Source organism: Corapipo altera, unplaced genomic scaffold, assembly GCF_003945725.1.
Source record: "Corapipo altera isolate COAL_440 unplaced genomic scaffold, ASM394572v1 142, whole genome shotgun sequence".
NCBI classification, from domain to species: Eukaryota; Metazoa; Chordata; class Aves; order Passeriformes; family Pipridae; genus Corapipo; species Corapipo altera.
In genome coordinates, this window is record NW_020884966.1 from 283,202 (window position 1) to 294,848 (window position 11,647).

The 11,647-nt window shown below is 41.8% G+C and overlaps 1 protein-coding gene across 4 annotated transcripts in view; it reads left to right on the top strand.

The window, feature by feature from the left end:
* NBR1 (NBR1, autophagy cargo receptor) overlaps window positions 1-10,795 on the top strand; it is a 17,482-nt gene extending 6,687 nt beyond the window's left edge. For 3 of the 4 annotated variants that reach the window (XM_027664901.1, XM_027664902.1, XM_027664904.1), the window contains exons 8-21: window positions 961-1,125; window positions 1,592-1,798; window positions 2,421-2,580; window positions 2,763-3,050; window positions 3,476-3,628; window positions 4,083-4,158; window positions 4,464-4,574; window positions 5,373-5,564; window positions 5,681-5,815; window positions 6,413-6,779; window positions 7,081-7,178; window positions 7,360-7,438; window positions 8,135-8,240; window positions 8,596-10,795. In XM_027664901.1, the coding sequence (XP_027520702.1) occupies window positions 961-1,125; window positions 1,592-1,798; window positions 2,421-2,580; window positions 2,763-3,050; window positions 3,476-3,628; window positions 4,083-4,158; window positions 4,464-4,574; window positions 5,373-5,564; window positions 5,681-5,815; window positions 6,413-6,779; window positions 7,081-7,178; window positions 7,360-7,438; window positions 8,135-8,240; window positions 8,596-8,772 (2,314 nt within the window). In that variant the 3' untranslated portion in view covers window positions 8,773-10,795. The remainder of the gene's footprint in view (window positions 1-960; window positions 1,126-1,591; window positions 1,799-2,420; window positions 2,581-2,762; window positions 3,051-3,475; window positions 3,629-4,082; window positions 4,159-4,463; window positions 4,575-5,372; window positions 5,565-5,680; window positions 5,816-6,412; window positions 6,780-7,080; window positions 7,179-7,359; window positions 7,439-8,134; window positions 8,241-8,595) is intronic. The other variant, XM_027664903.1, reaches the window with a different exon arrangement.
* Window positions 10,796-11,647: the final 852 nt, after the last annotated feature.

The window sequence follows — 11,647 nt, forward strand, 5'->3', positions numbered from 1 at the left end:
TGGAGGGGCTGTGGGTGAGTCTCAGGAACTGTCTTGGGGTCACAGACTTCTAGATCTCTAACCAGCAGCCTGCTGTGCCTTTCAGAATGTCAGTATGCTTCTCACCAATGTCTCCTGTGGTGACTAGACTTCATCTGCATAAAAGCAAGATTAATACTATTCTGAGCAAAGGTGATAAAGTGAGAGAACTTTATAACACCTGCTCTATTCACCATCACTCTTTACCTTATTTGCACATAAGATGCAGTAATTGTAAAGGAAAATGTTTTGCTCGGTTAACTGAACAAAAAAGCAAACCTTGTAACCACCAGCCTACAGTAATGCTTTGTTTGGCTCTGAGAGTCAATGAAACTAAGGCAGATCATGCTTTTTTTAATGATCTGGCTTGTCAGTTTAATAATATGAAATAGGTATTGATGAATGTCTTAAATGAGGTGTTTAAAAGTGAGGGTTTTATTCAAATGAGGCAACTGCTGTAAAGGTAAGTGTTTTGGGACTAGGCAGATGTCTGGATGAAATTGTAACAGGGTTTTTCTTTGGATTTTTTTTTTTCTTGCTGACAGGAGATGAGAGCCTGTTTTTTATCAGTCCTGTTCCTGTAGGACCATCTGCTTTGCATCCCTGAGTACTTGTTGACTTACCCTCTGTGTTTTCATAAGTATGGTGCTGGCACTGGATTTCAGTAAAATGTTCTGTCCCTTGTAGCAACAATTTTAGTCATTTTGCTAAAGGAAGCATCAATTTTTTTCAATGTGTGTACAAGAAGGAAGTGGGGACTGTGTTGCAGTTTTGCCCAGAAGAGAGAGAATCATCTAGGCATTCCAGATGGCTCCAGATATCCATGTATAAGTTGGACAACCAGATGCTGTCGTTTGGGCACTGCCTACAGCGTGACACAGAGTTGTTTCTCTGCAGAAATTCTTTGCCTCTTGGTAACATTCTGTCTCTTCTGCTTTGCAGCCTTTGTCCAGCCTACAACATCTGTGAAGAGTGTGAAGCAGGAACATACGCCCACGATCCAAACCACGTCTTGTTAAAGCTGCGCAGGCCCGTCCTCTGCACTGCTGAGAATTACAGCCCTGCAGAGCTCCCACCACGCCTTCCTGCCACTCTGGAGCAAGTCAGGTAAAAAAAAACCACCTGCCAAGATTGTCCTGATAGCAATAGAAACACCTGTATTGAGGTTGATGTTCAGCTTTTATTTTAGAGATGACAAGACATGGTACTCAAACTTTATTGTGTGTAGCTCAAAAGAGCGACGTACTTTTAAAGGGCCTAAGTCACAAATCTTTATTATTATTTTTAATAATAAAATAGAAAATACAGGCTTTTGTGTCATAGGTGGATAGCAAACTTTGAAAGCTTGCTTTTTCTTTGAGCACTCTGTATTTATTTGCCTTTGCTCTTTCACTGAGACCATTCAAACTAGTTCCACAAGCAACTCTGAGGATGTTCTTTGGAAATTATTTGGTATCCAGTCTAGAAGCCTGAGACATTTCCTGAAGTGTTCCCTTGAGACTAAGACTCTGCTGACTAAAGCTAAATTCTGGCCAATTCAGTGTATTATAACAGTGTCTTATTCTCTCTGCAGGCTCCAGAAACAGATGGACAAAAGATTTCTGAAGGCAGAGAAGCAAAGATTACGAGCAGAAAAGAAACAGCGAAAAGCAGAGGTCCGAGAGCTCAAAAAGCAGCTAAAATTGCACAGGAAAATTCATCTGTGGAACTCTGTCCATGTATTGGAAACGAGCAGCTCACCTACTCTGAAATCTGAGAGTCTCCAACCTAACACCTTCCTGTAAGAGATGTTGTTAGCTGAGCATCTGGTAGTTGTGCTGTCTGACCTTTTGTGATCAAGTTAAAGTGGAGGAAGGTTATGAAGTTGCTCATTCAAAGTATGATTTGTCATTGGATCCTGTGAGAATTTTTTATTTGCAAGGTGGAGTGTTTTTAATTGGGAGGAGCTCTCCCAGGAGAAGGAAAAAAGTTACTGATGGTTATTAGCAGAAACTTACTGATTTATCTAGGTTTAGGAGGAAGGGGAGTGCCTAGGATTAGGTACACATGCATGTGCATATAGCAAAAATGAGCATTGCTGCCAGTTTTTAAAAAGTCTGTATCTTCCTGCTTTATTAAGTGTGTCTGCATAAGGTCAAGTACATTCTGTGTACTTATGATGTTCAATGGTCTTTTTTCTTTGTGTGCTCTTAGTCTGAGGTTCATTAGACAGCAGCCTTTGCAGGCAATCACTTTGCATTTCCTATTCCCTTTGGGTTTATGAATGTACAGTGTAAAACTTGTATAGTTTTAGTTTCTTTAATTCATCCCTTCTATTTAGGGCATTTAAAAGTCAGATTAACGTTATTGGCAGCTGAACTTCTTCAGTTTTGGTGTATTTTCTGTTGTTTCCTCAATCTCAGGAGTCCTAATCAACCTTTCCAAGCAATTGTCCCAACGCTAAGTGCAGTATTTGTGGATGAGAATTTGCCTGATGGGACTCACTTGCAACCAGGAACAAAGTTTATCAAACACTGGCGAATGAAAAATACTGGCAATGTGGAATGGAGCTCAGACACAAAGGTATCTTGCCTTTGCTATTACTTTTACACACTAAAATAGTTCTGGAAGATAATATTTACATGTGAATTCTCTGTGGGGACCCATTTAGGTTTTCCTTTGGCCTGTTGATTCACAAGCTGGGATTTCTGGGATGATGAGCTGTCTAGGAGTTAATTTTTGGCTTTTTCTGTTGTATATTTCAGCTGAAACTTATGTGGGGAAATCTGACCTTGGCATCTTCTGAGAAAAAAGATGTGTTAGTGCCATCCCTTCCATCAGGACAAGTGGGAACTGTTTCAGTTGAGTTTGTAGCTCCTAATATTGAAGGAACTTATACTTCTCACTGGAGACTGTCACACAAAGGAGAACAGTTTGGGCCAAGGATCTGGTGCAGTATTGTTGTGGATCCCTCTCCAGCTGCTGAGTATCTAGAAAGTGATTGGAAGGATTCTGACTCCTGTCAGAAGAGTAACAGTTCCAGCACCAAACAGGCAAGTCACTCACCTGGTATTGGGGAAATTCTGAATTATCTAGGAGAAAGAGCATTGTGTATTGTTTGGCAGAGTGTTACTAACTATTTGAGGGGATTCTTTTAGTTGTTTGCTTTTAAATTCTATTTTTAATAGGAAAGAAATGCAAGATACATTGCATTTATAAGTTCTAAAATGGTTATTCTTTTTGACAGGCCTGAGATTAGTTATCAGTCTGCTTTAGCTATTTGTCTGGTTCTTTCAGCTGAAACACTGCAGAATTTCTCTTTCTTAGATCTTGTCCTTTTGGCCTCTAAGATGAGTTATTTTAAATCTCTTTCAAGTAACTTGAGTGCTTACAAAAATTCGGGCTTTACATTTTATCTGATATTTTATTTACTGTCTGCCTAAGGGGCTTCTGGGACACTGTTTTTTTGGTTTTGCAGGATGCTTCCTTAAAAACAGAAGCATGTGCTCAACTGATGGGTGAAATCACAGAGCAGGCTGAAGTATCTCTGCCAACTGTTCCTTTAAAGATCAAAAATCTGCCGAGTGAGAGAGAATTTTACATCCCATCTGTTGATCTCCTCACTGCACAGGTAAAGTGCTGAAATTCAGATAGAGATAAAGCAAACCATGTTGGGTTTGATGTCTAGGTATGCAGACATCCATAAGAATAAAGCTTCTGAGCTCTGAACTGGCCACTCTACTTTCAGAAAGAGTGTATTGCATTATATATGGCAGAGCTGTTTTCTTCTAATTGGTATCAGGGACTGTCACTGTGTGGAAGGTATGTGCAGGACAGATTAAGATTCTCAAAAAAGAGTCAGCATTGGCTCTTTGTCTGGCCCCTGACAAGGGAGTTCTTAGCTTTGTCTCTCACTGCCCTGATTTGTGCACTGCATCCTATGACATGGGTGCATGTTGTGGCAAAACTGCCCTCTGAGGAACAAACTGTTATTTGTACCAAGTGGGATCTGGGCTGCCAAGTACAGATAACGATTCCATTTTAGGGTTTGCTGATGGAAACTTGTGTGGTGTTTCTTCATGTAGGATTTGCTGTCCTTTGAGCTGTTGGACATTAATATTGTGCAGGAATTGGAGCGAGTGCCACACAATACTCCTGTTGGTAAGGCTCTTGTATGCTGTGTTCTGTTTTGAGCACAGTCAGCTATCCTTTGCATTTTTCAGTACTGGCTTCTTTTCACCTTCATATCCCCAAGACCATAACATTGCAGATGTTGAAGAATGCTGCCACTTTCTTTGCACAACCAGTGGCAGTGTCATGCAAAGTTAGTTGTTTATTTCACCAAATTATCATGCAAAATAACTGAGTTTCTTCAGTCCCTTAAAAAGAATAACTTCTTAAAATGTTAACACCTGGAGGTTCCTACTCCCTTAGTGCCAATTATCTTTGCTCCCTGTGTTTTTCAGACATGACTCCATGCATGTCCCCTTTGCCACATGACAGCCCCTTGCTGGAGAAACCTGGCTTAGGTCAGATAGAGGAGGAGAATGAGGGGAGTGGATTTAAACTAGTTCCTGGTAAGCAGTAGTCCTGGGGAGCTTGGGGGTGAAGGGAGGATATTGTCACTTCTGTGCAGTCAACAGACCTGATGTCTGAAAAGAATTTTAACAACTGTCTTTTCTTTCTTTGGAAAAACAAATGATTGTTTGGCTCATAAACCTGTAGCCTGATGCTACTCTCCTGAATGTAGAGGTTGGAGCATAATGTATGTAGATTCAGAAATACAACTTGCAGAATCACGGAATGGTTTGGGTTGGAAGGGACCTTAAAGATCATCCAGTTCTAACCACCCCCCTGCCATGGGCAGGGACACCTCCCACTATCCCAGGTTGCTCTTGGCCCTGTCCAACCTGGCCTTGGACACTTCCAGGGATTGGGCAGCCACAGCTTCTGTGGGCAACCTGTGCCAGGGCCTCATGACCCTCACAGGGAAGAACTTCTGCCTAATATCTAATCTAAATCTACCCTCCTTGAGTTTAAAGCCATTTCCTGTTGTTCTATTACTGCATGCCCTTGTAAAAAGTCCTTTCAAATGCTTTTCTTAATTTGTCTAGAATTAATTTGCCACTAGAATTGTTGGGAGAGTTAACAATTTGCCCTTTATAGACTAGGCTGCACTCAAAACACTCCAGGTGTGGCCCCCTATGCTTCTCAATCACTTTGACATTCAACTTGAACTGAATTCAAAAATCTTTCAATTTTTAGAAAGAATTAACACCCAGAGTCAATATTAGCCATGGGTAGCCTAAAAAATTGTTCTTATAGTTACATTGCCTTGTGGTGATAGTAAAACCTATTACATTTCCCTTCCCAAGGAGTGGCAGAAGACTGCCTTCCTGTGGAATCTTCCATGGTGAAGGTGAAAGCTGAGCATGCATTGAACCAGGAGGAAGGGGAAGAAGATATGAGTGGGACTCAGTTTGTCTGTGAAACTGTAATTCGATCTCTGACCCTGGATGCTGCACCTGACCACAAGCCTCCACAAAAAAAAAATAAAATCCTTCAGAGTAAGTACTGTCAGCTGCCTTCTCTGGTTTGACTTGTTTGGAGTCAGACATGGGACACGGATTGCTCAGCTCAGGTGGTGATAACATTAAATTGTTTTTCCTGATTGTTTTATTAGACTCTTTACAAACATTGCAAGACTCCTTCAGTTGCAATATGATAAATGAAGACTCTCCTATGATAAATACTAATTCCACTTCCAAAAAGGAAGCAAAGATTCATCAGTCAGAGCTAATTACGGAAAATTACTGTGGTAAGTAAAATAGATTTGAATTGAAGATGAAGCTGTTATAAGGGCTACAAAAAAAAAGGTGTAAAACCATCTGGCTGTTCTAGGCAATTGATCCTAATTACACAAAGAGAATCATTACATCAGAAAATTGGTGTCAGTGCTCTGAACAAGCACCTAATTGAACAGCTGCTTTTCTAAAAAATGAAATTGAGGCACAAAGGTTCCATATATAATAAGTGCTCATATGTTAGGCATGACTGGTGCCTCCATATTCTGTACATGTAGCTTGAAGTCAGTACATATAACTGTTTCTGACCTGTTTCTAATGTATGTAATTTAGGTGTTGAAAACTTTAAGTTCCCTGTATAGCTCTTATTCCTGTTTTTATTTTAAGCATTAATATCAGCAGTGTATTTGTATTTATATAGGCTTAACACTAAGATCACTTACTCTTTCACACTATACCCTCCCCCCAACAGACAAAGCAAATTATACCATTAGTAGCATCAGCAAAGATTTACAGTTGTTTCTAAATCCTTGTCTCTTACAGCTGGGACAATGCTGTCTCTGTTGTCCATACAAAATGGGTAATGGTAATACCTCACTTTTTTTCCTTAGGGAAGGAAGGGGACCTTCCACCATCTGCTGAGAGCACGAGCCCTTGTAGTGGTGCTGACAATTGTGAGGAAGAGGAAGATAAAGATGATGTTCAGAGTCAAGGCTCCTCTGCTTCATCAGAGGATTATATCATTATTCTCCCTGAGTGCTTTGACACAAGTCGGCCTTTAGGCGAGTCCATGTATAGTTCAGCTCTTTCTCAGCCCAGTTTGGAAAAGACAGGAGAACTTGAAGCAGGAGGAGAGAGCCCTGAAGTGGGAAGCCAGCCACAGATCCACAGGGTCAGTGACATTTTGTCAACTTCCCAAACACTGGCTGCAGTACCACTGACCCCAGAGACTGTGGACACCTCACCCCAGACACAAAGGTATGCTTTGGGCACAACAATGAAATGAGGATGCTGCTGGTGGTGTTGGTGTAGAGTCTGCAGGGTCTTGTGCTTAAGTTCAGTGTCCAAACAGAATTGTTGTAACAAAAGTCTTGTCATATACTGGGGTGAATGTCCTTAAATTCTGCAACTTTTGAACTCACTGACTTAAGTAGTGCAAGACAGGGAGAGAAGGGACCATATGAAGTTTTTTTCTTTTGTCTGTTGATCTTGACTTACCTGTGTATGTACATGTAGAATAAAAGTAGTAAAAGTAATTTTTTCTGCCTTATGTTTTCAGGAATCTTGCACCTCTTCAGGATCATATCTTCCAGGAACTAAACATACCAGCTTCAGAGAATGTCTCTTCTGCTCCTCATAATCAAATACGAAGAGAAGGTATTGACAGGACTTAATGAAGAGTGCATCTATTGCTATCACCTGTTCCTTATGCCTAGTATTGAATTTGATGTCTTGTTATGCTGAGTCCCACTCCTTTCCATTTATGTGTATGAGCTGCATCTCTCCAGCTTCTCATTAACTTCTCATTAACTGTTGACATTTTTGATTTCTTTTCCAGAACCCAGTGGTGAAGACAGTCACAGTCCAGGATCTTCTGAATTTCCCCCTAGTAAACAGAAGTTCTCAGAATACCCAAGGTAATGATGCTGAAGCTGTGACTTCACAAACACTGTTTTAAACTGAGTACTGCTAAATTAGGCACCTAGGAAAAAGCACTGGCTTACAGACTTCATGTAGACATTAGTTTGGAGAAAGGCCTCCCTTCTTAAAGGAAATATGCTGAATTTTATAATGCTGTGTTTTTATAAGATCTTGGTTTCTACTTGGACACAGATCTACAGGCTCTGGCAAGGAAATGGGCAAGCAAAAGTTTATGAAAAGGTTGAGCTGAATCCTTCTGAAATTCTGTGGGGTTTGTTTTATGGAAAACTTCAGAGTTCTTAAAATGGTGATTTGCAAGTTAGCTATAAAATTAAGTGTCTTAAGATACTGAGACTGGAGGAATAAGGCAAAACATTGAGCAGAATATTAAGTGACTTAGAATTTATGGAAAACACATGAAAGTTACTCTGGCCTGAATGGATGTGTCAGTGCACAGCTTTCACACATGGATGTTCTCTTCTAGGTGAGAACACTTAACTCTTTACAAAAGGTCACTTTATGGAAAGCAGAAACCCACAAAGGAATGAGCTTCCTGCATAGCTCAGTTCCCAAACAGTGCTGATTCCTGTGGGTCAGGGGCTGTTCTCTCCAACAGCTGGCACATCAACAGGCAGAGATTTGCATTTTGCTGAAACAAACTGACCCTAAAGTAAGACCTGGCCTCTCCACAGGTACCCTCAAGGAAGCAGCATTGCAGGAGAACTTGTCAAAGGAGCTTTGTCCGTTGCTGCTTCTGCCTACAAGGCATTATTTGCTGGACCACCCATTATTGAGCAGGTAAATGTCTTTCCTGTATGCTATGAGATTATTCATAGAGTCACAACCTTAAATTTATAGCTGTGCATTATAAATGTACAGTATTCTATATAGGACTTCACATAAGAGTAGAATATCAAGCTTGATGGCATCCCTTTGAGGTATGTTGTGCCCAGCAGACTGGGAAATCCGTGCCATGAGGATGGAAGCATTTCTCTTGTAGCATCGTGTAAGAGTAGTAACTCACCTTTGTAAATGAGCAGTGAAAGGGAAGATAAATGGCTTAATTGAGGCCAAAAGGGTGTCTGTGCCTCAATTCTGTTCCAGTATAATAAATTATCTTTTTTCAGCTGATCTTACTATCTTTTGTTTTCAGCAGCCTGCAGCTACAGAAGAGCAGACTGCCACTCTGCTGTCCAGCCTGTGTGAGATGGGATTCTGTGACAGGCAGTTAAACCTGAGGCTGCTGAAGAAACACAACAATAACATGATTCAAGTGGTAACTGAATTACTGCAGATCAGTAACAGTGACTGGTACAGCAGTAGATGCTGAACCTGCCTGGTGAAGGGAGGAATTGTCTTCATTGAGTAAACTCTCATTAAACACTACAGCAGGAGAAGGCTGCTCCTCAGCTGCTTTCTCTTTGGAGGTGTGATTAAAACTTTGGCTTTTCCTTGAGGTTTTTTTTCTCAAGGAAATGTCAAACAGCCCTTGTCATGGCATCTCTTGAACTGGACACCAGAATTTCAATTGTAATTTGAACCTCACAGTTAAATGGATAGTCTTTAAGTCTCTAATTTCAGACCGAATCCTTTTATCAGGGAATCCTGTAGAACTAAACTTGCACCCAGATGAGAGCTTCCCCTTTTACTGTTTGTAAAATCTTTTTTTTTTAGGCAGCTGGACATTTTTGTTGACTTTTGACTAGCTTTGGAATAGGAATAAGTGTAAAATACTGTTGCAAAATGTAGTGCTGACGAATTTACAAGAGATGCCCAAAACTAGCAAGTTGTTTCTTCTGATGATTTAGTAATTGGTTTTCCAATGCATGATAGTGTTGTAACAGACTTAAACCTTACAAATTATTCTAAGAAAAAGAAGTTATTCATAGACAAAAGCCATCTTGAATCTAGTCTAAAAGTGTAACTGCAGTTATACTGATGAATACCAGGGAAGTTGTTGTTTCTTGTAGCAGAAAGAAGCAGGAGAGTGAATTTACCACCAGCAATTGAACCAGCTCTTGTAATGATAGTGCAAACCAGATCTCTAACAGAAAAGTATAACCTACATAAAATATTTTGTTAAAAATGGAGTGTAAGGGTAGTAAAGGCCTTTCTAAGAATCTTTACAGACTCTTTATAAAAATATTAAAAATAAGACCTTTATCTTTTTTTTCAGTATAGTGCAAATGTCTTACTCTGTTCATACCATGTAGAAAGTTCAAGAATGTGTAGAAACCCAGACCTGAATTGGAGTACAAATTCTGGTAATGTTTAGTAATGGGAAGAGTGCTTGAGGCAGGGATTGGGTAACTTTACTTTAGAGTTTGAAAAATGCATTAACTTAAGCACTTTCAAGTGTACAGTCTCCTCTGATGGTTCTAGCTGCTTCTGTGTTTCCATAGCCACATTTGTAGGATCCAATTTTCTTGTAAGGATTTTGTTTTAGATGCCCATATTTAATCTGGAAATCTAAGAATTCCCTTATAAATGTGTGCTGAGAGAGATTTGATTCTGAAGAATCACAAGAAATGAGCACCAGACACTGCTGTGCAGTGGGGTATCCATAGATAATTCCTCAGAGTTCAGTCCCTCTGTAGGTGACAGTGTAGGAGACCAGTGATCCTAAAATAGTTTATATTGCCCCTGCTTCAAACTAAAGTGTTCTGTTTTGTCACAATGTAGCTGAAGTGGTGTCAGTATTGTGACTGACCACGTTATCAGTAGGAATTTTTTAAAAGACTTAGTACCCATAGAGAGACCATTAAAATAGTTCAAGAAAACAAATGTATCATACCACTTTTGTTTTAAACCTATTTTTATAGATTGTGGAAGATAACACTCTTAAATGTTTATTTTGAAATACAGTAGAACTATTTTGCAGTGTTTCCCATCTCTGTACATCGGTACAACTGTGTGCTGTGGACCAGTTAAAGATCCTTCTGTAACTTTCCCCACTTTAACTTGGATGTGCTGTTTTGAGTGTATTTTGACTAATGCCAGCTCTAGAACGAGGAGGAGGACAGGGCAGGGATGCAATGCAGAAGCTGGTGACACTTTGAAGTGTAGTGTGGTTATTTGCTTGGATCTGTCAGGCTCAGCAGGACCCATGTTCTCTCTGTGTGTACCTTCGTCATTGGAATGTTGATGTGTTCTATAAATTAACAAAACTAAAACATCTGAGGAGGAACACTTTTATTGCAGATTGAAAAGTCAGGTGTGAGATGCTGTTCCCTTTAGGTTACTTTTTACTAGGGTTTAGATGCTGTATGCTCAGGCTTAAGATATATTTCTGTCAGCTTTGTATATTTTGTTAATGGATGCATGGTATAATTTATAATACATTCTATAGAGCAGATGTGGCCTCTGCATCTTATTTCGGGTGAGCACTTCACGGGTGGCCGTGACTGGGGGGGGGGCTGGGGTGGGGGTTCCTCCTCCTGCTCTCCCTGTCGAGAGCACTTGCCCTGGGCCACCTGGTTCGGCTCGGGGAGAGCCCGAGGGGCAACCGGGGGCAGGAGCCGGGCCCGCGCTGAGACTTCTCACACCGTTACTGCCCCGGGGGAGCTCGCACCGCTGTCCTGCTCTGTCCCCCAGTCAGTCAGTCAGTCAGTCATGGCTGGGCTTCGCCAACGAAGATTTGGGAAAGGGCTCTACCCACGTTTGTCACAAGCGCGCTGGTGGCTAAAAAGGCCAATACGAGACAGGCACGTCCGATTGCTAAAGGCACAGCAGAAAGACTCCTTAGGTGGTAAATTCTGCAAGGCGCGGTTCTTTCTGCGTTGCCTTTTCTCCTCAAGGGTGACCCTTGAGGGAGACCCTCAAGGTGCTTTCTCAAAGGCATCAGCAGCGTTACAGACGCTGTGTCCCCCAGCACGTGGCTCCCAAACAACAATCGAGGTCCCTTCAAGCTCGCCGTCCGCTGGGGGGGTGGTGGGAGGGAAAGCACCTTTCCGGCCGCGTTAAGGAAAAACCCTTGACGCGACCGCGCCCCAGCCCCGCTGCTTCGGCCGGGCCGGCAGTCCGTTAAACCCTCCTGCCCAGCAAACCCCTCCCGTGCCCATTCCGTGAGCGATGCCCCACCGGGCCCGTGCGGGTCCCGCCGCCATGTCCCGCCCGTGTCCCCGCCGGCTCCGCCCCCCGCACGTCTCGTTACGTCATGACGCCACTTCCGCCGCTCCCCGGAAGTGGCCGGGCTGGGCTGGGCT